The sequence below is a fragment of the Choloepus didactylus genome, chromosome 4 (assembly GCF_015220235.1).
Source record: "Choloepus didactylus isolate mChoDid1 chromosome 4, mChoDid1.pri, whole genome shotgun sequence".
In the NCBI taxonomy this organism is placed as follows: domain Eukaryota; kingdom Metazoa; phylum Chordata; class Mammalia; order Pilosa; family Megalonychidae; genus Choloepus; species Choloepus didactylus.
The window spans coordinates 139,423,055-139,448,540 of record NC_051310.1 but is presented as its reverse complement, the minus strand read 5'-3'; the positions used below and the strand labels follow the sequence as shown (position 1 = coordinate 139,448,540).

Below are 25,486 nucleotides of genomic sequence, written 5' to 3'. Positions count from 1 at the left end.
TCTGGGTTGACAGAGGCTCAAATGCCTGTAGTATGTTTCCCGAAAGATAGGAGAGGGAGGAGGGGGCCCTTTGCAAAGACTTGCTCTAATTGTTCTCTTTTGAGTGGGGACCGTGGGACAGTTGTGTCAGCAAAAGCCCAATCACAAGCCCTCTGGAGGCACAAGGTCTCTGTCTGCGGCTGTGGTCAGCCTCCGAAGGTGGGCACTCTGGGGGCTGACCTGCCCCCCGGGGGAGAGTGGGCCTCGTCTGTGCCAGGGAGGAGGCAGAGGCTATAACTAAGGCCCTTTTGTTTGCTCATGTGGGCAGGAGGGAATGGCCCTGGCTGGGATGGGGCTGCGAGGGGTGGGGGTGGGTGGGGGGTGGAGTTCCTTCTCTCTAGCTTCCTACTACTTTTATGTCTGGGGGTGTGTTGATATACGCATATTTGGGGGGGGGGTTGAAAATTGAAGAATGAAGGGCTGAAGGCCTTTGAGTCGGGGTGTGGGATATGGGAGGTGGCGGAGCTTAAAATATTGTCATGGTTGTCTCCATGTAGGTAAGACATAGTTACCTCAGGGTCTGCCCAAGGATGGGGAGGAGTGGCTGGTGTCCCTTCCTTTCTCTCTCTTTTCTTCTGTCTCCTTCCCTCCCCTTCCTCTTTATACTAAAATATTGGAAATAATCTGGGGTCTGGTTAAATAAATATGGTTCATCTCTGCTATGAGGGGGTATGAGGCACCCGTTAATGAGGAAGCTACAGGTGCATAGTTATTCAAGTGACAAATGAATTCTCCTGCTAAACCAAACACCAGTTTTTAAGATGGAATATACAGTATGGTTCCATTAAATACATATATTTGTACATTATATTGTAGAAAATATTCAAGAAGAATATTCACCAAAATGCTGACAATGGTCCTCTCTTGGGAGTGGAGTAATTCTTATTTTCTTCTTTATGCTTTCTACATTTTTTTTCTGAAAATTTTGCAATGAACCAAAAAACAAAGAAGTTATCTGAAAATTCTGTGTTTGTGTATTGTTTGAGCCCTTAGCATGGGAAAGGAACTATGAAAACACAATTGATTCCCATCCATCATGGCCCTCACCTGGGCACCCGGAACCTTAGCAGTGAGGGCAAACCAGAAAGGCGGTTCCTTGGTCTCCCTGGGGCAGGGAAGGACTGGGGGTGGCTGGCAGGGCATGGTGTTGGAGAGACAAACTTGGCCCAGAGTGGGCACTGACCCCAGGCTGGCCCCAGGCTGGCAGAGCTCTGCCTACCCACCTCGTCTGCCCTCAGGTCCTCCTGCAGCTGCAGCACCTGCTTCAGTGCCTCAGCTACCACCACCTTGCGCTTTTGCAGGAACTCCAGCTCTGCCTGGCACAGGCTGAAGCCCAGCCGCACGTCCAGCATCTTGGGGCTGTGGGGAGAAGACCCTAGCTGACCAAGTCCGTAGATTCCATCTCCATGGAGAAGACATGCCTTTGGGGTCACTTGGACCCAGGCTTGAATCCTCCCTCTACCATGTGCCACCTTTGTGACCTGGTAGGCCTTGGCTTTCCCATTTATAAAATGGGGCTAATCATGTGTATCTCTTAGTGATGTCTTCAGCACCGAATGAGATAATATGTAAAGCCTCCAAAGTCTTAGCCAGCACAGTAAATAGGTATTTGACAAAGATGATTGTTGGTACTTGTGTTAGGGACACTGGTACCTGTGTTAGGGGCGCATTGAACCACCTGTCTCTCAACAAGATCTGGAAAGTCCAGAAAGCCTTTCTCCAGGTGCCTGCTATAGCCGGAGGCCAGGCATGGGTGACAGGGGGCCTTGGGACCCCTTTGGCAAATCCCTCCGGACAAGGCTCTACAGTATAGACTCTTCTGAGCTAGACAGACAAGGTCCGTGGTCCTGTAGTGCTCACATTCTTCTATAAACGCTACCTGCTCCCAGAATAATAATTTTCCTGTGTGTCTGTGCAGTTGACAAAAACCGTTCACATCCTGGATCTCAGTGTGTGTCATCCCTACAGATCTCTGAGGCAGGTGGGCAGGAGCTGCTACCACATGCCTGACATTTGCCCTCTTTTTATCATGCCCCACATGGCATTTGGACTCTACCTGACCTGTCCAACCTCATATCCCCCTACCTCTGGGAAGAGATTCGTCAGGCACGCAGAGCCCCCAGGAGCAGCCTCCTCCTTTTGCCCATCTACATCCCCATGTGCTCTGTGGCCCAGTGACTCCAGGTCTATGGACACTGGCAATTTCCGACCTGAGTCTTGGCTCACTAACAAGGTCATGTCCCCTTGAAACAGGCCTAGGTGGTTCTCCCACATGTCTCCTCCATATCCAGTAAAGGCCACAGGCACTGCTGCGAGGATATAACTCTTTCTTTGGCCTCAGCAAGGAACAAACAATATTTGATAAAAATAATAATATTAGCTGACATTTGATCATTGTTCCACTTGCCAGACATTATTGAGTACTTTACATGTGTTATCTCACTGGATCCTCAAAGCAACCCAACGATGCACTGCTCCCAATTTACAGATGTGAAAAACTGAGACTTAGAGAGGTTAAGTAATTTGTCCAAGGACAAATAGCTAATCAAATTGTAAGTGGCAGTTATGGTCAGTTGATTTTTGACATGGGTGTCAATTCAACTCAAAGGAAAAGAATTGTCTTTTCAACAAATGGTGCTGGGACAACTGGATATCTACTTGCAAAAGAGTGAAGTTGGACCCCTATGTCACACCATATATAAAAATTAACTCAAAATGGAGCATAGACTTAAACATAAGAGCTAAAACTATAAAATTCTTAGAAGAAAGCATAGAATAAATTTTGTGATCTTGAGTTAGGCATTGGTTTTTTAGACACCAAAAACATAACCATGAAAGAAAAAAATAGATAAATTGGACTTCATCAAAATGAAAAACTTTTGTGCTTCAAAGTACACTATCAAAAAAATGAAAAAAACCTCGAGTGGGAGTAAATTTTGGCAAATCATATATCTGATAACCAGAATATACAAAGAACCCTCATTACTCCAGCAATAGAAAGACAAATAACCAAATAAAATAAGCAAAGTTCTGAATAGACATTTCTCCAAAGAAGATATGCAGATGGCCCATAAGTACATGAAATGATGTTCAACCTCAATAGTCATCAGGAAAACACAAATCAAAACTATGACATACCACCTCACACCCATTAGGATATCTATAATAAACAAGATAGATAATAAGTCTTGGCAAGGATGTGTAGAAATTAGAACCCTCATACACTGCTGGTGGGAATGTAAATGGTAAAGCCACTGTGGAAACCAATTGGCAGTTCCTTAAAAAGTTTAAACATAAGTTGCCATCCAATCCAACAATTCCACTTCTAGACATATATCTGGGGAAATTGAAAACATATGTCCACATAAAAATGAAATATTGTAAACAAATGTTTAAGCAGCATTATTCATAATAGCCCCCAAATGGAAACAACTCAAATGTCCACCAACTGAAGAATGAAGAAACAAAATGTAAATCCACACAATCAATGAAGTACTGATACTTGTTACAACATGCATGAACCCTGAAAATATTATAAGTGAAAGGAGCCAGGCACAAAAGGCCATATATACATTGTATGATTCCATTTATATGTAATGTCCAGAATAGGCAAATCCATAGAGACAGAAAGTAGATCGATGATTGCCTAGGACAGCGGGAGGTGGGGGAAATGGGGAATGACTGCTAAAGAGTATGGGACTTCTTTTTAGGATGATAAAAATGTTTTGAAATTGGAAAATGGTGATGGTTAAACAGCTCTGTGTATACTAAAAAAACACTAAATCATGCACTTTTAAAGGGTGAATTTTACGGCATGTGGAATATATCTCATTAAAGTTGTTGTAATCTATAAAATAAATTTTGTAAACGGCAGACCTCAAACCCAGGTGAGATACTGAATCCCATGCCATCAGTTTTTAAAGTTCCACACTTGGTGTGTAGTAGAGGCAACAAAGATGAGTAACGAGGAGGTCCAATTTGAAGCCATTTCTGTTTGTTGGTATGCTCAGGGACATGGAGAGAAAAAAATATATGTTGCTTAATGCCACCTCTTGACCAGAAACCCTGTTCCTTAGCCTTTCTCTGGAAGGGGAAGGAAGCAGAAGCAGTATGGGGAGGAAAGGATGCAGAGGCCACTCGGCCTGGCAGGGAAAGCGTGGATGCTGATGGAACCCACACTGGCCAAGCCCTCTGCGGCCCGGCTGCCCCCCTTCCCTTCTGCTGGGCTCGGCCACCTGACAGTCTGTGGGCTCAGCCCAGGAGCAGGGGAGGCAAATTTGGGACAGGGTGGAAAAAATTTGCTAAGGTTCCTACACCGTTTTATGTTACAACGATTAGGGAGGAAGTAGAGTCCCAGGTATGAGTTGCGGGGTAAGTGTGGGGGGCGTGAGAACTGGGTAGGGGCACAGAGGAAGGGGAGTTATGGGTAAGTTATGGCCCATTTCCTCGCTCCTCTTGTGGCATCAGCAAGCTGCTCCTGGTCCCAGGACATGTGGGGACCTCTTTCCTCCCCCTATCCTGGGCATGCAACATTTAGTAAGAAAGAGGGTACTTTACCAGTCTGTGGACTTCATGTGTAAATCACAGGTCTCACTCTGCGGGAACCAAGAGATGAAAGGCTTGTCAGGGATGACAATTCAGAGCCAAGGGATCCCCACCAAAGAAATGGAGACTCACCACACTGTCTGTCCCTGATTTCCCTCATGCATGCATGCTCGCACTCACCCAGCCTCCGCACACTCTCTTTGGCTCTACACTATAGCTCCCGTCTCCTGCCCCACACAAGACTCCCCTATCCTGCCTGGGGGAGGCATTCCTTGAGCCCCCATCCCCTGGACTCCCTCCCCCCAGCTCTCCCCACCTCCTGCCACTGGAGCTACAGGCTAAGCTGTCCAGGGGACCCTCCCCCCCCAGGTCCAGGCCCTTACCACAGCCTGAGTGACCACCTGGCCCTCTGGGAGGCAGTCGAGGGGCTGGCAGAAGGGGCCGTTCCTCTTGTGTGAGTTGCAGCAGCAAAGCTGGATGGATGGGTGGGTTCTTGTGAGAGGGGCAGGGGGCTCCTCTGGCAGCCCCTGGCTGCTCCACCCAACCCACTTCCACCCCCCGCACTGCCCTGCCTTGTACCCCACAGCTTCTGTGGCTCTTGGGCACCTCCACGTGCATCTGGGACTGAAAGTACTTGGGATAGTGGAAGCAGGCAGGGCTGGGGTAGCAGGGCTCCAGGCAGGGCGAGAGGCGCTGGGTGTGCTCAAACGATTCATTCACTGTCACCAGCAGGTCCTTCTCTGGAGGAGAGGACAGGAGGGCTGACACCCCGGCAGCTGGGTCCCGGGGAGCCTCTCACCAACACCACCCAACTTGGCCCAGCTGCCCAGGCTAGGGGTTTAGAGTCACCTGGGGCAGGGCTTAAAATGCTGAGGACCAGGCCCCACCATACTGTCGGGCAGGGCAGGGCCCAGGAATCTCTACTTTAACAAGTACAAAGGTTGCGAGTGCTGCTGACAAATGTGGATGATCCCCAGAAAACCCTTTGAGATGCTGAGCACATCCTCGGGATTTGTCCTCCTTGGTTTTGCTTTGCCAGGAGACACCCCAAAGTTGCCCTCCCACTGCAGAGAAGTGGGCCCTCACCATACTGTCAGCTCGGGGGTACAGGCCCTTTCCCCCCTCTCTCCCCCATCTCCGTGGGGCCATCTGCTCTCCTCCCTTGGGACAAGGCTGGAAAAACCTTGCACAGGTGGGATGGGGTGGAGCAGAGAGCTGCGGGTGGGGGGTTCTCATATTTGTGGCGCTCTCAGTTCCCTCCCGGCTGTAAAATGCTGTGACTCTATGAATTGCAATCCGGCTAGAGGAATGGGACACAGCTCAAGGGGCCCTGACTATCGTCAGTGACTGCCCTCCAGGGAGCTGACCCCTGCATCAGACCCAGGGAGCCCCTGGTGCAGGCTGGGGTGCCGTGTAGACCAGTGTGGCTGGGTGGGCAATGCTGCTGTGCCACCGACCCCAGGCCCCCGAGGGTCTTGTGGCACCCTTTATAGGGCAGGCTGGTTCTGGCCCCTAGAGGCTGAGGTGATTCTGAGGATTCTCAGCCCAGGGAAGGCCCGGGCTAAGCTGCCCGATGCTGACAGGCGATGGAAGCAGCTCTCCCTCCCCTTAAGCAGACAGACAGACATCGGCTCACTTTTCCCACTCTTCCTCCGCCTCTTGGATTCTGCATGAACCTCCAAGCAGGAGACTTGTCGTGACTGTAAGGAAGGAAGGGAGGGTCACTGAGACTCTGAGCAAAGCCGCCCCCTCATCCTTCCAGGCCAGTGAGGGGAGGTGAAGAAAGAGAAGACACATGCAGTGTTGGTCCGACTTGGGGCTGACTCTGGGAGTGTCGATCACATTTTCTGCACCCCAACAAGGCACATAAGCTTGCTCAGAGATAGAATCATTGAGAATGAGGCTGTCCTGTAAAATCTAGGATGGACGGTCAACATTTATGAGGGGTCATGTTTTCAGCTCCGGGTCAGAGATTCAAACCTGAGTCTCAGTGGTTTGGTCTAAAATACAAAGAGGGGATGTTCAGCTCTGGGCTTTGATGGTGAGAACTCCCATTAAATAGCCTTCTCAGGAAGCAGAGGCATGTCAAATTCCTCCCCCCAAAATTCTAAAGACTCTGATATTGGGGAGAGAGCATTCTCCTGAACCCTAGGACATTGGAAGCATCTAATCAAAATAGCTGTACTAGCAGCTGAACTATGAAAATCTCTTTAATACTGAAATTGTGTTTGTAGAGGGATTGTGAGTCTGCAAGCAGGCTGCCTCCAGTGAGCACTTTTCTTGGGGCGTTCCCAAGAAGAAGGGTCATCTTTGTGGGATATGGGTTGTTGGCTCAAGTGATGTCCCCGCGACCTCCTCTCCAGGTACAAGAGCCCTTGCTGCTGTTCCCACCCACGCCTGCGCCCCATTTGGCTGACTTCAGTTCATCTGGCTCCCCGCTGGGCTCAGGAGGGAACAAGGGCCTAGCCAGGCCCCATGCTCCTCCCCCAGTCCTGTTTCCCCTGAGAGCAGCAGCCAGGTGTGGAAGAAGCCAGAAGGACAGTTACCACCAGCACGCCATTGGTGATGAGGGTCTCGGGTGGGGAGGGACTGCAAAACAAAATGAGAACTCCTATCAGTTATAGCATTCTTGACTGCTTTCTCATTAAGATGAAAAAGAGTGTGAGTAGGGTTGATAGTGCAATAGCATAGCCTGTGGTCTTTCTGCTTCTCATGCAAAATGTTGGGTTCAGAAACTTAGACATGTAAGTTGTCAAGGAGGAAACTGGCACACAATTTAAACAGGTTGTCCAGGAAATAATGATTTCCATTTCTTTTACAAAAAAGAATAACCATCCCTTTACATACAAGCGGTCGCATGGAGTTACAAGGATAAACAGGTTGTACAAAATGGTTGGATTCCACTAATCAGATCAGACTGTAACAGTTCTGGCTGCAAAAATGACCCATTCTGTGCTTTATTTCATTTATGCATTTAAAAAGCTGTTCTGACCTAGCCAGACAGGTACCTGGTAAATGTCTGAATTTTCCTTGTGTTAAAAAACCGAGAATATAAGTCTCCAAGTTTACAATTAGCCTTAGGGAGTCCACAGCCTCCCTCACCAACATCAAGCCCTAGGTGACTGGGTCCCCAGATTTGTTACCAATTTTGACCTATTTCATTTGGCAAGCCACTTTCTAACTCAGCCGAGAAATTTTTTGTTTCCTGAAAGTCCTGTCAATTCCTGCCAAATCTGGAGAGGGCTCCAGATTTGCTTTGATGCTAAACAAATAAAGTTGATTTTAATTTGTCCTTCAGCTATTGATGGGAAATGAGGCACCCCAAACAGAACTTGAAGGGCCTTTTGGCAGTGGGTTCTCCAGATGGAATTTCACAGTTGACGGCCCTCTTCCTCTGTCTCCTGCCTCTCAGCCTCCCCATGCCCCAGACCAGTCACGAGTGCGGGAGAGCTCAGCTCTGCCAGGATGAAGATAAAGGGAGGAGGTGGCTGCCCAGTCTCGGGACTCTCAAGCCACACTGCCCCAGGTGGGGCCGGTGTCCTCTGGCAGGGCCTTTCTCCTTTATCTCATGGCCCCTTCCTTTCCTTCTCTCTTTGTTCTCTTCTCCTACTGAGCCTCTGAGACCCGATTCTGCTTGAGTTGTCAGCATGGTGGTATTTCCAGGGCCCTGGGTCATTTCTGTAACTTAAAGTGATGGGCATCTCTCTCTCAAGCTAAGCCAACTGGGCAGGTGAAATCACTGCCCTCCCCTCTATGTGGGATCAGACACCCAGGGGAGTGAATCTCCCTGGCAACGTGGAATATGACTCCCGGGGAGGAATGTAGACCTGGCATCGTGGGACGGAGAACATCTTCTTGACCAAAAGGGGGATGTGAAAGGAAATGAAATAAGCTTCAGTGGCAGAGAGATTCCAAAAGGAGCCAAGAGATCACTCTGGTGGGCACTCTTACGCACACTTTAGACAACCCTTTTTAGGTTCTAAAGAATTGGGGTAGCTGGTGGTGGATACCTGAAACTACCAAACTACAACCCAGAACCCATGAATCTCGAAGACAGTTGTATAAAAATGTAGCTTATGAGGGGTGACAATGGGGTTGGGAAAGCCATAAGGACCACACTCCTCTTTGTCCAGTTTATGGATGGATGAGTAGAAAAATGGAGGGGGGCAGAGAGAAAAAAAAAAAAAAGGAAGGCACCCAGTGTTCTTTTTTACTTTGGTTGTTCTTTTTCACTTTGGTTTTTATATGTGTGGTAATGAAAATGTCAAAAATTAATTTTGGTAATGAACGCACAACTATATAATGGTACTGTAAACAATTGAATGTACACTTTGTTTTGTGTGACTGTATGGTATGTGAATATATCTCAATAAAAATGAATTAAAATAAAGTGATGGGCAATAACCCCCAGGAGGGGCCCAAGCTCCCCTGGCTTGGTTCTAGAGCTGGCAGGAGGGGGCCAGACAGCCTCGGCTTTAGGTCAGGGCTCAGGGGTGTTTGTTCTAACTGATCTAGGTCAGGGTGGACACTCCTTGGTATTGACCTCTTCTTCGGCTGTGCCTCAACAAGGCCCCGATCACCATGGCAGCAGGGAGTCTGTCTTCCCAGAGGCCCCCTCGGGGGTGCAGAGGAGCTGAGGCAGGTTATTTGGCCAGAGCCATAGTGCTCAGCCTGGCTGCACACTGGAATCACTTGGGAATCAGTAGAACTGGTGACAAGGGTTGGGACCCAGGTACCTACAGTATTTAGAAGCTTGAAATTGATTTGGATGCACGGTAAGGATTCCAGTGAGGTTAGGGCCAGGAGTGAGTGGAAGAAGGGAGGACGGCTAAAGGGCTGACCCAGCACCAAGACGCCTGTTCCCAGAAACAACTTGGAATCAGGACCTTAGGGGAGCCCTGTGGGGCTGGGGCCTACTCACCTCTCCTCCAGGAGGAACTCCACCTCCAGCTCTTCCATGCCCTGGCAGGGGGAGGAAGGGAAGACGGCTGTGAGGTCTGTCAGCACACCTCTGCAGACCAGAAGACCTGCCCCTGTCCTTCCCATGCGGCTGCCCTGCTGTCATGGAGTGACAATCCAGGAGAGTGATCAGGGCATAGAGTTGCCCCCTATCCCCAGCATGCAGACCCCTCTGCCCCAGGTCATTTACTTTTCATCTTCTACCCAGAGCTGCCCACTGCTCTCCTGCCTGCTCAAGGGGCTCTGGGCCTGGATCAAGGGAGAGTTGATATTGCTTCCAGAAAGCTCAACTTCCTGGGGTAGGAGCCCCTTCCCTCACCGGTTCCTTCACTTCTCTTACTATGTAACTTTGGGCAAGTCATGACCTCAAAGGACCTTAATTTCTCCATTGGAATGTAAGCTACATGAGGGCAGGGATGTTTCCTTATGTGTCCCTGGTGCCTAGAACAGTGCCTGGCCCATGGAAGGCATTCAAATATTTGGTGAATGAATGGATCTATAACACTGTCCTCCTTTCCAGCTCTGACTTTGTCTGATTTGCCCTCTTTTACTCTCATCTGTTCTCTGTCCCCTGGGGCTATCCCAGCAGCAAGGCTCAGGAAAGAAAAGGGAGAAAGGGAATCAACGTCTCCATATTGTACAGTGACTGGTGCTAGGTGTCTTAATTCTGTTTTCTCATTCAAGCCTCACATGACCCTGTGTGGTAGGTGTTACTATCCCCATCACACAGATGAGGGAACAGAAACTTAGAGGAATTGGGTCATTGTCACTAGGTCACACAGCTAGTAAGCAATTGCACTGGGATTTGAATCGGCAGCACTATCTTTTCCTGATTCAGCTGTGTACATAGAGGAGCCTGCCAAAAGGCATTGCTAGAATAACCAACTGTTCCTCACAGAGCAAAGAGGTCTTGGGGCCTACTGGGTTCTGGGCACCTGCACCCACCTCCGGGTTGAGTGGGAACTTCACATGGGTTATCTTTCGGAAGCAGAGCTTGGTGAGGTCATAGAGAACTGTCAAGAGATGATCATCTGGTGTCATTGTGTCTTCGTCACAGATGCTCAGCTCTAGCACGTTCTAGAGGGGAAAGGAGGATGCAAGTTTGGCTACTGTGGTTATGTACCCCATTCTCAGAACCAGAAGCCAAGCTCAGCCCCAGCAAGAAGATAGGTCTGAGGAACGGGGTCAGCATAGACTGGGGAAATTGAAAGTTTCATTCCACTCTGGGTTTGGACAGTTGGAGATGGTCCTAGTCCTCAGCTTCTCATGGGAGGCAGTGGGCAGCCAGAGGCTCAGATGTGAGAGACATTTGTAGGGACATTGTTTAAGGGAGGAAAATGTCTATTCCCTCCTTTGCAGCTGTCTGAAGCATGCCTGTCCATCTGCTTTGATTTTGCCCTTTTGCAAGCTTGGCAGGGTCCTTGGAAGTGTGGAGGGTGTTTGGCAAGGCCCCTGCCAAGATAATGTGCCTAGCATTGGGGTCCCAGTAGCTGAAGACAGCTCTTTGATTCTGGAAAACTCAGACCAGAGACACTAAAGTCTTAACACTCCAAGGGAGTGATGTGGCAAAAATTAGAAGTGTCTGATAACTTGATGGGGTTGGGGCAAGGTGTTGATCTCCACCCTTCATCTCATTATCCCCTAATGAGGTCTCATAAATGGTCCCAAGGCAGCATGTCAAGAATTGAGTGGCTACCCTGCTATCAGGCTGAACTCTGAAGTCAATCAACGGTCTTAGGTGACACAGGCTAGCCTCTAAGGCCTCTTTTTCCAAGGATCCCGGGAGCTGTAGGTTGGAGCTGGATTTGCACCTTGGGTCCTTATCTAGACATGAGACGGTTCTGCAGGTTCCCAACTGAATGAGATCTGTTGACCTTGTGTAATTACTAGAAATTCAGGTGTATCCCAGAAGCAACCCAACATCCCCACTGTCCCTAAGACAAAGGATACCCAAATTCTGGTTTCAAAGTGGAAGACCAAGCCCCACAGTGAAATCCTCCCTCCCTCTCCAGACCCATATATATGATAGAAAAAATATTTTTAAAATAATAAATGTAAAGCCAATCTTGAAAATACAAAGTACTGTTAGTGAACCAGAAATGGAGAAACATCCTTTGAATATGGAGCAGAAGGTTGGAGCTATCTGTGCCTCAAGACTGGGGGTGATGCCTCTAAAATGAGGCCAAATTTGTCTTAAAGCTGCTGTGCTGAGGCTGTCACATCTCAGGACACTCAAGGAAGAATTCTCCCTGAGAACATGACTAAGGGTCACGATATAGCTGAAAAAAATGAAACAACAACTCAACAAATGAAAGGACATATACCCAAGAAAAAAACATACAAACTGAAAAAAAGATTGAAGATAGAGAAAGCCTTCTGGCTTGAATTAGACTGGCCTTGGACCTAGTGACTAGAATGACTCCTTCCCTCTATGCATTCTCCTCCTTGCAGCATGTTCTGGAAGCTACTGGAGACAAATTGTTTTTGAGCAAGGATACCCAGACCAAGCAAGAATTTGATAGAAGGACAAAGAGACAGGAAGGAAGGTAGAAGGAAAAGTAGACCCAGAGAGGACAAACATGAGACAGGAAAAAGGAAGCAGTGGGTGAACAGAAGAACAGAAAGGTTGGCAGAAGAACAAGAAGTAGGTAGATAGGAAGACATAAGCATAAGAAGGACAAATAAGCAAAGAAGAACAGCAAGCAAGGAGGGGAATAGAAATGCAGGAAGGACAGATAGGTGTAGTCCTCCATATCTCACCTTCACTTGGGTCTGTATCTGGAAATTGAAGGTTTCATTCCACTCTGGGTTTGCACAGTTGGAGATGGTCCTAGTCCTCAGCTTCTCATGAGAGGCAGTGGGCAGCCAGAGGCTCACAAAGCAATCTGTCTGGCTCACTGTTCAAGGAATACAAGACAGGAGGGAAGAGTGAGAAGCCAATCCAGGTCCAGAGAAGAGAGGGTGTGGAGTCAGAAAAGAACTTTAGGTAAGTCACTTCCAGAGTAGGGCCCCAACTCAGCACCAGGTCCCCTCCCAACTCAAGGATCTGACTCTCTGGAGTCCTTTGCCCAGAGCCCTGAGAAGGTTACAGGGAGTAGGTTACGGGTTTCAGGTCCGCCTGACCATTCCCATGCAGAATTGACCTCTGACTCTTATCAGAAGCACCCTGACTATGAGCAAACATTTGCTGGTTTTGGACAAGGAATGGGCCACACAATTCCCTCTTTGGTGGGGAAAACCTGGGAGAACCAACCCTAAAGGGTCTGGTTTTCCTTTTGCCTTGGCAAAGGGTAACAGGGAAGCCAATGTAGGGTCAAACTCTTCCTCTAGGCTGGGAAGAAGCAGGGATTAGGAAAGGAACACAACCTTCTGTGAGCCAACCAAGAAGGGCCGCAGTGGGAAGGGACTTGGCTGGAACAAGTTATTCTGCAGGATCTAGGAGCAGGGACCACCATCCACGTATGACGTTATGCTTCAACTGCACCTGGTTCATACCCTACCTGTCTAGGTCCCATGAGGCTGGTGGTCCAAGAAACCCTCAAATCTGTAGTCAAGTACTTTTTTTTCATTCTAAATGAACAGCCCAAGTGTGATGTTTCTGGTTGTGTTCTGCATGAGGGACAGAGGTTTTGGCTCCAGCAGGCCCCCCTAAGGTAAAGGAAGTCCCCCCAGGCCTTCAGGAGGGAATAGCAGAAGGAACAGGGTAAAAAACAGTAGCCCAGTCTGGCTCCCCTCCTCCATCCTACCTGGGAGGAGGGAGAAAGAGGTGCCACAGTCGCCTGGTCACAGAAGAGAACAGAAGTCCCAGGACCAGGATGTGAGGGACCTGGGGTGTTGTCCTTGACTCGTGTCCCTGACTCAGGGGCACCATGGGGCATGATCATTTACTCCAAACAAAAGAACCACCAAACCCCAACCGAATCAAAAGATGTTGAAGGCTAGACCACCAGGGCAGCAGAGGGGAGCATGGAGGGATGGGTCTTCTGAAGAGAGAAAGAAGGAGGATGGTGACTGGACTAGGGTACATCTCACCCATGGTTTTGCCCAGCCTCTGGGAAGGGAAAGTGAGGCTGAGACTCCTCCCTGGGCTTAAACCTGGCTCCTCAGTCTGGGAATGTCAATTCTAGCTCCTGCCTTCTTGAGATTCTGATTGACCTTGGGTAACTCTTGTTGCTCTTCTGGCAATCTGCTGGGCTAATTGCTAGGGTACACACCAGATGAGTAGAAAATTGTAAAAATCAACAGTTTCCAGCCTCAGGAAGTCCTCTAGATGGGAAAGCTGGTGTGGGGATGAAAGTTTTGTACTGGTAGAACTGATTCCAACTAGTTCATAATTATTACTAATAACCATTAATGAGAGTGGAAAGAGGGCCGGCCCTCGGGACTGACTTAGTCCTTCTTTGTCACTACATGAATCAGAGTTAGTAACCATGGTTTGCATCACAAGCGTCCCTGATTTACAATTTCATCATGACTTATGGTAACCTCATGGCCCTCCTCCCACTGAAAAAGGTAAGAAGATACTATCCTTAGATGTCATAATGATCATTTAATCTAGACAAAAAGAATAACCAAATCCAACAGAATCAAAAGAATAGGATCACCTCATCATCTTCATCCATCCCTTCCATGCTGAACCTGCTTCTCCTCACCATCAGCTCAGGTGTCCAAGCCAGAAACCAAGCATCCCTGACTCTCACATTGAATCACTTTAACCCCTCATGTCTCCTGTTTTTACCCTTCTCCATTCTTTTCTCCCAAGAGAACCAGAGGGATCTTTTCAAAGGGTAGATCCAACCATGTCACTCCCCACCTGTCCTCGGGAAGGAATCCCAACCACTCAACATGGCTGTCCCTGCCCACTTCCCCAGTCTCAGCCTCATCTCTCCAACTCTCCTGATCACCCCCACCCTGGCCCTGCCCTCAAACACACATAAACATGTGCGCGCACACACACACAGTCAACACTTGAGGCTCCAGCCAAACTCAATCACTTATAGGTCTCAGAAGGTGCCATGCTGTCTTGCCTTCAGGCCTTTGCACGTACCATTGCTTCCGCCTGGAACATTCTCTCCCACTTTCGTCCCACCTTTCTCCTGACTAGCTCTTTCAGGTTTCAGAAGGAACCTCCTCTAGGAAGCTTCCCCTGAACTGAGCCCTCAAGTCAGGGTCATGTGCCCCCTCCATCCCAGAGCACTCTGCTCTCTCCTGGCTGAGCACTCTTCGCTGCACCAACTGGGTAGGTGGACTTGTCTGTCCCCATCAGCACTCTGAACACTACGAGGGCCATGAGACTTTGTGTCTCCCTCTAGCCCCTGGAACATCATAGGCATTCACTAGATATTTGCTGAATAAATGAATGAATGGAAAAACCCAACTTCCTGCAATAGGGCTGCATCAATACCCCAGAAACTTGGGGTGAGTCATTGCAGGTGTAGGTAAGCAAGACGGTATGTCTAACTGCTCTGCTGATAGGGAGATTCACCACGGACCTGCTGAGTCCCCTTGGGCCCCTCCCTTGGCTTTTCCTGGATACCAGCCCCTCCCTCAGATCTGTCTCCTGTACACTAGGAGCCTACAGGCAGGGTCCCACCCACACCCCCAACCCAACACTCTCGGGTCCTGCAGCACTTACTTAGCATGATCTGATGAACCCTTAAAGGCTTTTTCCCCTCTAATATAGCATTCCTATTGTTGGTCCATGCCTAAAATTCTCCCCTTAAATAAAATCTCAATATTCTTGGCCTATGTCTCAAATCTCTAGTCAAGATAAAAATACTCCTGGACGAGACAGGCTTGATCAGACATCTATACTTGAAGCATTAATTTGTTTTCCAGTTCCTTTGCAGAGAGCTGCTTTTTGTTTGTTTGCTTTTAAGGTTGGGAAGAAGGAGAGAACAACCCAGAAGGAGATAATCCTGGGGAGGAGCAGGTGACGGGGGAAGGTCGGCCAGGGCCTGGCTGACCACCTGGGGTAGTCCTCATTAGCTGACTGTAAGGAGAGGGACCATTGTGTTGGCAGTGAAGAATGGTCAGGCAGTGATGACCCAACTTTGAGAATTTCGTGAACCTAAGGGGATTTCCTAGGCATGGACAGGTTCTAATCTCTGTTCCTCGCAGGGTGACAGAGGGCTTGGTCATCTGAATGACATGTCTCCTTTCCTGGAATGTGGGTGGAAAACCTACCCCAGGGAGGGCAGCAACACAGTGGAGGACTCTGAGTCCAGATACAACTTGACTGGGGCTGGGCCCCCAGACACAGTATATGACACCTGGTCCTCAGGGGAACTGGGGAAACATGAACAACGGGTCCTCCAAGGGGCCTGGGTACCCCTAAAAGGCAACCTGCATGCCAGAGAGGTGCATGGGGAAGGGATCAAGGGGGGAGGTAGTTCTCGGGCTGTCTCCCTACCCCCACTCCCTCTGCGTGTGGAACCCGCAGGTGACAGATGTGTCAGGGAGAAGACTTCTTGGACAGTGCGAAGGTCTGAGCATGCAGATGCAAGCATTCAGAGCGAAAGCCTGTGGCCAGGGGATTCTAGGGCCTGGGACAGACAGACCTAAAGGGGTTGGAGGGAAGCAAGACCCCTGGGGGAGTGGGGTGAACTCGGCCAAAGAGGGTGGAGTGTCTGAATGACCCACATAGGATGGGTGGAAAGACCAAAAAGGTGCCACACACCTGAGCCCAGGGACACTTTCAGGCTTCTCAGGTCACGACTTCCTCCTGGCACTGGGATGGGCTGGGAAGGCCCTGAGAGCCCCACAGAAAAGCCCCTGGCCCTCTTGCCAGCCTCTTATCAGGCACGGGCCCAAACTTGACGTTTGGTGGAACTGCTCCTGCTGGCATGGGCTCAGGCTGCAGCCTGACTGCTCCCTCTGCTTGCGAACGGTGCTGCAGGGCTGCGCTCTCCTTTGGCCCTCCACGCTTGGCCCTGGATTGCAGCAAGTTTCGTCGCAAGTTTCCCAACCTCTCCCCACCTACGCTGGAGCACACTCATCCTCTGAAGTCAGGCAGTCCCTTTCTCGAGAATTTAGAGCACCCCATTACCTAGGAGGCCTTGGATCCCTCCCTGCCTGATGTCCCAGCTCTCCACCAACTGCCCCAGCCTCCTCCTGGCTTGGTCCCTCTACTCCCCAGCTCACCAGACCTGGGATCAAACACGGCCTCTACCCCAGCCATCATTATCCCTCATCTGCAAAATGGGCCTCACGGAACCACCCCTCAGGTTGCTGGGCACACCTCAGTGTGTGATGCCCAGCCCCAGGCAGGCCCACAGCAGGTGCTCAGGAGATGCAGCTCTCCACCTTCCCTCAGGACAACCCAGCTCCCAGAGGGGCTACTGGCTTCCAGTTAATCCCATCATGCCCCTTGCAGACCCCAGGCCCTCGATGTGGCCTTTCTTGGCTCTCAGTATCTTCCCTTGACTCTAAGTTCTGTAGTGACAAAATTAGAGCACCATCTTCTATGATTCTATAATGACTTTGTGCCTAGATGTCTCCTCTTGTTGGAAGGTACACTCAGATTCATGGCTTCTGTGCCTTCCCTGCCCCTCTTACGATGAGGGGAGTCTTAGTTGAATTCCAAAAGAGGGTGGAGTGTCTGAACGACCCACATGGGATGGGTGGAAAGACCAAAGAGGTGCCACACACCTGAGCCCAGGGACTCAGGCAATGAAATATAACAGAGCTTTGGGGAACCCTGGTGGCCCTTGAGCTCCCTGTGTGGTCACCAGTGGGTAGGTCACCCCCACAGCCATGGGGCATGGACTCCTCAAGAGGACAAGAAACATAGAACTTTCTCCTCCTTGCAGGACAAGCTTCCTGTCTGCAGGGGGGAAGGTGTGGGCAGCATGGAGATTTGGGGGGCAGCTTTTTCATTCTCCTGACCTTTTGAAATACTACCCAAAGACAGGTGTGTATCAGGGAATCCTCCCTGCCCAGGCAGAGGCTCCCCTGGGCCCCAGTGGTCTGAGAAGGCAGCTGGAGCTGGGGTGAAGGGGAAGTTAGGGCTGCAAGAAACCACCACACAAACAGCCCTGGGAAGTCAAACCATTCTGATGGGGCTGAACAGTGGAACTGGACACTATGGGCTTCTGGCATGGAGCCTGATTTGGGATTTTAGGCTGGCGATTGGCTCTGTGATGCCCAAGGGCCTCACCTTCCCCTAAAATCATGGAGGAGCAGGGGGTTCCTAGTGTAGGAGAAGCTGGTGCTTCTGGAAAAGTATAATAGGGAGGAGAGTGGGGAGGAGAGAGTGAGCTGAGCAGTGCTCACGGGCACAGGATGGAGGGAGGGCAGTGTCGAGGTTACAGCTATGGTGAAGGATAGAGAGACAATTTGAGCCTGGGAAAATGTGTAAAAACCCCAAAGCTGCTGAAGACTGAAATACACTGAAATTCAACCTGAGTGTAGAGCACACGCACACACACACATGTGCGCACACACACACACACTTCTGAGCATTTCTCCAGCAGGGACCTCTCTCCATCCTGGCCCCCTTAGCAAAGAGGGAGGGAAGAGGTAGGAGGTACTCACCCGTATCAGCCTGGCGGACATTTTTCATCCGGATGATCCTCACGGTCAGCAGGTGGCATGGAGACAGCGTCTCCTGCAATTAAGAGGACAGTGAACTCACCCTTCAAGCATCATCCCAAGGCCAATGTCCCCAGGGAGACTTTCCCACCACGTGTCCCCCAACTCGCCCACTTCCATCACAGCAACCCTCATGCTGCTCTGTAATTGTTTGCTTGGGTATCTGTCTTCTCTCCAGCGTGAAAGGTCCTGGAAGTTCCCAGGAACCTGGACTCTGTCTGCATTTTCACCTTTGTACCCCTAGTACCTGCATTGTGCCAGTATATAGAAAGTGCCCAATAAATGTTTGTTGAATGAAAGAATGAATGAGTGACTGTTCAGCCCCATGTGCAAGAGGGAAATTCATGGTGAGGGAGTCCTTGGGTGCTCCCCTCTCCTTTCTTCATTGAGGCATTCCCCTCATCCTACCCCCAAAACTTCCCGGCTCACCCAGGATAACTCAGGAGGCACACACAGGGTGGATTGAGGGGGCAGACACTGATCAAACCTGGACCCCTCCTCTCTGGGGGTCCTTGTGTCAGGTCCTCAGGTGAGCTTCCTTCCCTGCCCTCCATCCCCGACGGTGTGACGTGGCCCCGGACAGCCTGGCATAGGCTTTGTTCATCTCCCTGGCTCACTGGGCCCCTTCTCCAAGTCTTTCTGCTCGTTCTATTTCCCCCTTCCAGCAAACGGTGTGCCTCTTGCCTTTTCATTTTTTCTTGCTAGAGATATTTGCAAGCTCTCGGCTGATCAGCAGTGACCTCTCTCTCGTGATTTCAAAAGCTCAAGCAACCCCTGTTTTGCTGACTGGTTCCCGTCAGACACCCCTGCCAGTAACACCAAACCTTGAGGTTCTTGCCTCTCCCCCGGTACCCCAGTCCAACACACCTGCTCATTGGGGCCTGATGTTTCTCCCTCTGATCTTTTCCTGGAAGTCTTGCCAGCATCTCAAGCCCCAACAACCTTCAAGTAAACCCCCAGTCCCTCCTAGGCCACCCTGGAAGCATCTCCTTGGGCACGGCACCCCAGCCCACTCCCTCCCCAGCCGCCCCTACACTCTGGGAATCACACATCAGCCATTGCCCCATTGCACCCCATTACTCTCTTGCCCGGATATCCCAAAGCTACCAGCAGTGTCCCCAAATTATCTTCTCACCTGCTGTGGGACCAGAGTTCTCTGCCCAGTTCCTGCCCTCTGCCCACTGCTGTCTGCCTGTGTTTAAGACTGTGGGAGTCACTCCTGTTTCACCCCTTCTCCTTTCCACCCCATTTCTTTAATGGTTGGTCTTCTAGAGTCAGGGCCTTCTGGATACTGGTTGGTTGTTCTCTGGATGGTTCCCTGCCCCTATTGCCCTTAGGAGTCAGTCCCTCGAGTTAATTCTTCTGCAGCCTCTGCACTGATGGACCATCTTCTCTGGTCCCCTTCCTTTCAGACATGACTTCTGAGCACCCCCCGAGTGCCAGGCCCTGTGCCCGAGGCGGGGGACGGTGTGTGAACACGTGGGGAGGAGCGGCAGCGAGGCCCCTAGGCAGGGATGCAAGTTCCTGGACAGGGCGGGTGCTTGGGCTGGCCACGGCTCCCAGGGACCCTGCTCGGGAAGCCCCGCCCCCAACTGTCAATCATGTTTCTGGGCTCTGGAGGACTCTTTTGGCCCCAGGAGGTCCAGGGTGCTGTGTATCCTCACTCCACTCCGAGCACGCACTGGAATCAGGGCTCTTCGTACCTGTTCTGCCCCTGTGGGCCTTTCCTGTTTGAGTCCCAGGATTTGAAGTCTTTTCCATCTGGGCTTAGATGGACCTTTGTCATCCTCCACTCCTGGCCCACTGGGCTGACACCATTAGACACCCCCAACCCACCAAATGTCCGTAGTCATGAGGGAATTAGAATTCCTTCCACACCACCCCACATATTCCACTCTACATTGCTAGGATCCTGTTATACTTTTTAAAGAGAATGCAATTCTTTGAAACAACCTTGGGGTTTGGGGGAAAGGTATGAAATCATGAAGGAAAAAAAGAGTTCTCTAATCCCACTACTCAAGGACAATCACGACCATCACGGTGATGCCTGTCCTTCCAGCCTGTCCTGTGCTTAGTTCTAAGCAGCCACAGGGGAACGACGATTCTGGAAAGACTGAGTGGTTTAGCCTCTGAAATAGACATGCAACTGAATTCTCCCCGCTCCCTGACAGCAGCCCCCAAATCAGAACAGAAGTCAAACCGACAGTCATCTGTAGGTGTGAGGATCCCTCTTGTGACAGTAATTCTGCAATATAAAATGTTTTCTTGGTCAATCACTTGCTCTAACAGCATTCTGTTTTGAGCATTGTCACTTGGGCCAAAGCCCACACACACAACGTGTCTTCTTGGTTCTAGAAATATGACTGTGACACAGTGGGCTCCTCATTTCTCAGGAGAGCAGTGTTGGCAAAATCCCTTTCTGACCATCGTGCTTTCTCAGGGGACAATTAGAATCTGACCACCAGAGACCTCAGCCTGGGCAGAAGTGGGCACTGTGGGGATATTTCATAGCATTTAAGAGCTCTGAAACCACGATCTATGATATCCACAGGCTGGAACAGTCCTTCTTCTGCTTCCAGGAGGGGCTGTTTTTCTCCCAGCCCAGCTCCCTTGGTGTCAGCTCTAGAAGTTGTCCAGGGAAGGAGCACTTACAACTTCCCACAGGACCTCACCCAAAGTCTCCTTGCCATCCAGGAACAATATCTTCCAATGGTGATGACCGTTTCTTCCTACCCTAACTCAGCAACAATCACAGCAACATCAGCTACCACTTGCCGAGTTCCTCCCTTGGGTACAGTCTCTGTATATTATTTTACTTAATTCTTGCATGGCCCCATGTGCAGTTATTATTAGCCTCACTTTACAGATGGAAAATCTGAGGCCAAGTCCTTTGTCCAAGGGCTCTCAGCTAGAATCAGAGGGACTGAAGTTTGCATCCAAGTCTATCAGATTCTCAAACCTGTGTCCATAGCCACCACTGTACTCTATCTTATTTCATAATAGCCTTTGGCAAACATGAAGGCAGGTGTTGCCTGCTTTCATCTCATCTTCCTTGGACTTCTCTTAGAACATGTTTGGCCAATAGATTCCCCTTCTTTTCATCCTGAATCTCATCCCCCACCCAAAGCCCAAAAGTCAAGCCCAAACTCTGACCGTCCTTCTACTTGCAGTGCCCATAGTAGCTACATTTCTACAGACAAACACATTCTGTGATCTCCCCCTTTGGGAAACAACCAGACCCTATAACTACACATCTCATCAGAGCCTGAAAGTCCTTGGAGAAGTTCCTATTTTCTAGTAGCCACTAGAAAAGAGGGCTCCTTTGTGTCTACCTTCAGCCTCAGATCATACCTTCTAGCTCAAGAATTTCCAGGAGAACCCTAATTTCAAAGTGTCCCCCCAAAGTGCTCTTACATTTTTTCAGCAGGAAGGTAGAGCCTGGAAGGGGGGTTGAGAGACATCCCAGAGGGGCCGTAGAGGGAGGAAGGCAGCAGAAGCTGAGATCTGAGGCCAGATGCATTCCAGGACCTGGGCCCGTGAAAAATGACCTTCTTGGATTCAAAAGTACATATGCTCCTGACATAATTAGCTCAATTGGAGTGGTGTTAGAGATTAGCAAAACTTCATGCCCCAGAGGTAATTGATATACTGTAGAAAGATGTAATAGAGCAAAGCCCAGTGTCCATGACCATACAGATGGGAACCGGAAACCAATGAGATTACAGAACCCACATTTATGGAGTAGTTTGCTGTGCCATAAAGGTCAAAACACTAAGGATCTGCACAAGCCTGACCCTGGAATCCAATGCCACCCCTTCCCACCCCCCAGTTTTAGAGGTAGGACTTCTGGGGGTGGGGAGAGGAACATGATGTATCACTCTCCTCTTGGGTGCCAGGCACTGACTCTGAGCTGGTCCATTACATAAGCTCTTATCTACCCTCCAACCACCCTCGGAGGAAGGTGTTATTATCCCTGCTTTATAGAGAAGACTGGGTTTAGAGAGATTCCATCTAAATGGGTCACACAGGCCAGAAGTGGCAGAACCAGGACTCAGGTGCAGGTCCCCTAACTCCAGAGTCTGTGCACCTTCCATCGCACCTGGAGGCTCCCACCAGGAATGGACAAAACCGGCTCCAGGTCATGCACTAGACTGCCTAATAGAAGACTCAGGAGGAAAACCTTCTGCTCCCAATTCAGGATTTTTCCTATACCCCAAGTCTAGTGTCACCACAAATTAGTGAAAAGAATATACAGGTGGGCTCCTGAAGTCCGGCTCTTTGGGGGTTGGGGTGGGGAGGGTCTGACACCCACGTTACAGAAGCGGTGGGTCTGATGCCCATCCCCGAGCCAGGCCTCCCCTAATCAAACCACCCCATGAGGTCCGGGGGACCTGGAAAGGGGAAATCAGCTCCCAGAGAGCCTGGTGGGAACTCCCCTGCTCAGGGCTTCTCAGGGCAGGCCTGCCTGGTGATGCCACCTCCTCCTCCCTAGAGAGCTGGGTGTAGCCATCAGATCCTTGCAACACCCGTGTCAGAGCTTAGGCCAGCCTGGCAATACCTGCCGGGATGCATGGGCCCTCCCTAAAAGGAGATCATAGGGATGGGACTTTATGGGACCCCGGCGCTCTTCCTGGCCAGGCTGAGCCAAGTCCCCAGACTTGGGGTCACCTGGGAGGAGCTACCAGAGCGGTTTCTTTTGTATCACCCAGGCTGGGTGAGCAGCCAGGGCAAGAGGTTCCAGCACTGAGTCCCATGGATTTCCCTCGACCTGAAAGGGCCAGGTGCAGCTTATGGAGGGGCTCCTTGAACCCCGCCTTAGGCCCTCAGCTCTCCAACGCTTGACTCCCCCCTCCAAGGTAAGCTCCACCATCCCCCCTGTAGAAGGGCTCCCCTAGCCCAAGTTCCTGGAGGCTCAGTGGGACCAGGGAGGCAGGAGCAGATGCTGCCAGCACTGTGGGGAGCCCTCGGGCACATCCAGTGGGCCACCGGAGCAGGAACACCGGTCCCCACTCAGCACAGAGCACCCCTCCTTGGGCTCCTTGGAGACAGAACAGGAGTCTCTATTCCCCACGCAAACGGGATCACCCATCTCATTCTGTGATTTACCATGGCCTGGAGGAGCCGGCTAACAATCCTCCCCACGGCGTCCCTACAGCAGATTGGAAGACTGAGGTCATCTCCCTCTTGCCTAGATGGGGAAACTGAGGCAAAGCTGTTCCAGAGCATCGGCTGCCTGGTCCATGACCCACGGCTCTCCCTGTGAGGCTGGGAGGAATCGAGCCCAGGGGCCTTGAGCACAAAGCCAGGCCAGTGGCTATGCAGCTGATGGTGACAGGTGGGTAATGTCACCAATTCTCACCACACACTCACACAGCATAGAAGTTTAGGATATTCACAGGGTAAATTCCCACTTGCCACCAGGGCAGGATAATTGTGGACCCATCCGTGGGGGTGCTGAGCATTTGCTACCCCAGGGGCTAGCCTGGCCCCAGGGTGGCCCTGAGTTACCCACCGGTCCCTTTTAAGCCAGTGGATACCTTCAACTGAGCCATCTGACTAGAAACCCCAGGCCCCTCTAGGTCCAGATCACTTCCCTCCTCAGGTGCAAGGTGGAGGCTCCCCAAGCTGAGATGCCCGATGGCCCTGGAGTCGACGCGGCCCACCAGCCTTCCCTAGGGTTGTCTCCTGCCCTCGGCTCCCGGGCCCAGCCCCTCACCTCCTGGCCCAGATCTCCTTGCCCTTCCGCTCTGGCCCCACCACCCAGCACAGCCCCCTTACCTCTGAGGCACAGGGGACCCAGGGCCTGCAACCTTCTGCTCTGCATGGGTCTGGTGGGCTGTGGGAGACCCAGGCGGGCACCTGCTTCTGGGGCATCGCGGCAGCTCTCTAGCCGGGTGGCGAGACCGGGAACTTATACTCTGACTCAGAACCCAGAGCTCCGCCTCCTGGCTGTCTCTTGGCAGTGGCTGGGATTGTCCAGTGAGTGATTTAAGGTGGGTACAGATAGGGCTGCCCAGGGTTAGATCTCAGTATCAAAGCCCTTCAGTCCTTCCAGTCTTAGTATTAGGAGTTCAGGGCCCAGCAGGGCCTCTGGCCTTGGCACCAGTGGACCACAGCCCCCCAGCTCGGAACCACCAGGCCCTCCAAGGGGACAAAGGGTGGCAAGGAGAGGAAGCAGGGTCCTTGGGACCTTATGATTAGCCCGGTCATGATTTGATTTGAGAAAGCCCCATCTCTTCAGCTTACAGGGTCACAGCCCATGGAGGACCCTGGGGGAATGGAGCCCTCCCTCCTCCTCCACTTCAGTCCCCTGGCTCAGAGCCTCAGGAGCTGGGGGCAGGGGCCTCATGGGAAGCATGATTGGGGGGGCCCCAGGGTTAGCGGCTGGAGAAAGGAAAAAATGGCCTGAATCCTTGGTGAGAAGAGGGTCAAGGGCAACCGCCCGCACCCCTCCCTCCCCCGGCGGCCAGGCGGAGAGAGGGCGGACCCAGCCGCTGCTTGGTCTTGGGGCAACCTGGAGAACGCGCCAGCCCCGCCCGGCTGATCCCTATCGCTGGCCTGGTGGCTGGCCCACTCAGGGGCCGGACAATCCCGCACCTCCCAGCTGGGTACACTGGGAGTTTCCTGCCCGAGCTATTGCCTGGGGCTCCACAACCGGCTTTTCTGGCCCACAGATGGAAGTGATTTTATGAAACTGAGGACGAGCTCTGAATGCAGGGCTGACTAGGCGTGCATGCAGGGATGGGAACCAGTCGGGGGGCGGTATCTGTGTGCTCTCTTCATGAGCCAGGTGGAGGACGGCCCGCCCCCCACCCTGCTCCTCTCTGCTTGCCTGGCCCCTCCAGAGAGCACTTCCTTCCTCAGCTCGGTCCCCTCCCAGCTGGTTTTCTTCTCTGCCCCTGCCAGCTACCTCATTGCCAAGGACACAGATTCAGCACCCATACTCCAAAGTGGACTCCACAAATTCAATTTAGTTCACACACTCAGTGAGCACCTACTGTATACATGCTGCGAAAAGGAAATCCCAGGCTTGAAGTAGCTGACAGTCCAGCTGGGGAGAGAAATGTGTCCAACCCCTCAGAGGCTCAGAGCTCCAAATCTCCCTGTGATAACAGGGGGTATCCTAGAAGGACCAATAAAAAATCCTTTACATGGTAAGTTGTTTATAGAGCTCTGCCGCTCAACTAATAACTGTCTAGGGAGCTTAGAAGATAGAAAATGGATGTCAGCAGGGGAGGCAAAGAGTCGATCTGAGAAGGCTTCATGGAGGAGGTGGCATCTGAATTGGGTCTTGGAGGATAGATAGGATTTCACCAGCTCATGATGGGAAGGAAAGGCATCCTAGGAGGAA

General features: G+C 51.0%; 1 protein-coding gene across 1 annotated transcript in view; it reads right to left on the bottom strand.

The window, feature by feature from the left end:
- The window catches only part of PLA2G4E (phospholipase A2 group IVE), a 35,812-nt gene extending 11,803 nt beyond the window's left edge, over positions 1 to 24,009 (bottom strand). Inside the window, exons 1-11 of the mRNA XM_037834231.1 lie at positions 23,914 to 24,009; positions 18,079 to 18,151; positions 12,304 to 12,440; positions 10,489 to 10,620; positions 9,506 to 9,546; positions 7,131 to 7,173; positions 6,221 to 6,284; positions 5,164 to 5,324; positions 4,968 to 5,057; positions 4,597 to 4,634; positions 1,263 to 1,398 (exon numbers count right to left, since the gene is read on the bottom strand). Coding sequence (XP_037690159.1) covers positions 1,263 to 1,398; positions 4,597 to 4,634; positions 4,968 to 5,057; positions 5,164 to 5,324; positions 6,221 to 6,284; positions 7,131 to 7,173; positions 9,506 to 9,546; positions 10,489 to 10,620; positions 12,304 to 12,440; positions 18,079 to 18,151; positions 23,914 to 24,009 — 1,011 coding nt within the window. The remainder of the gene's footprint in view (positions 1 to 1,262; positions 1,399 to 4,596; positions 4,635 to 4,967; positions 5,058 to 5,163; positions 5,325 to 6,220; positions 6,285 to 7,130; positions 7,174 to 9,505; positions 9,547 to 10,488; positions 10,621 to 12,303; positions 12,441 to 18,078; positions 18,152 to 23,913) is intronic.
- Positions 24,010 to 25,486: the final 1,477 nt, after the last annotated feature.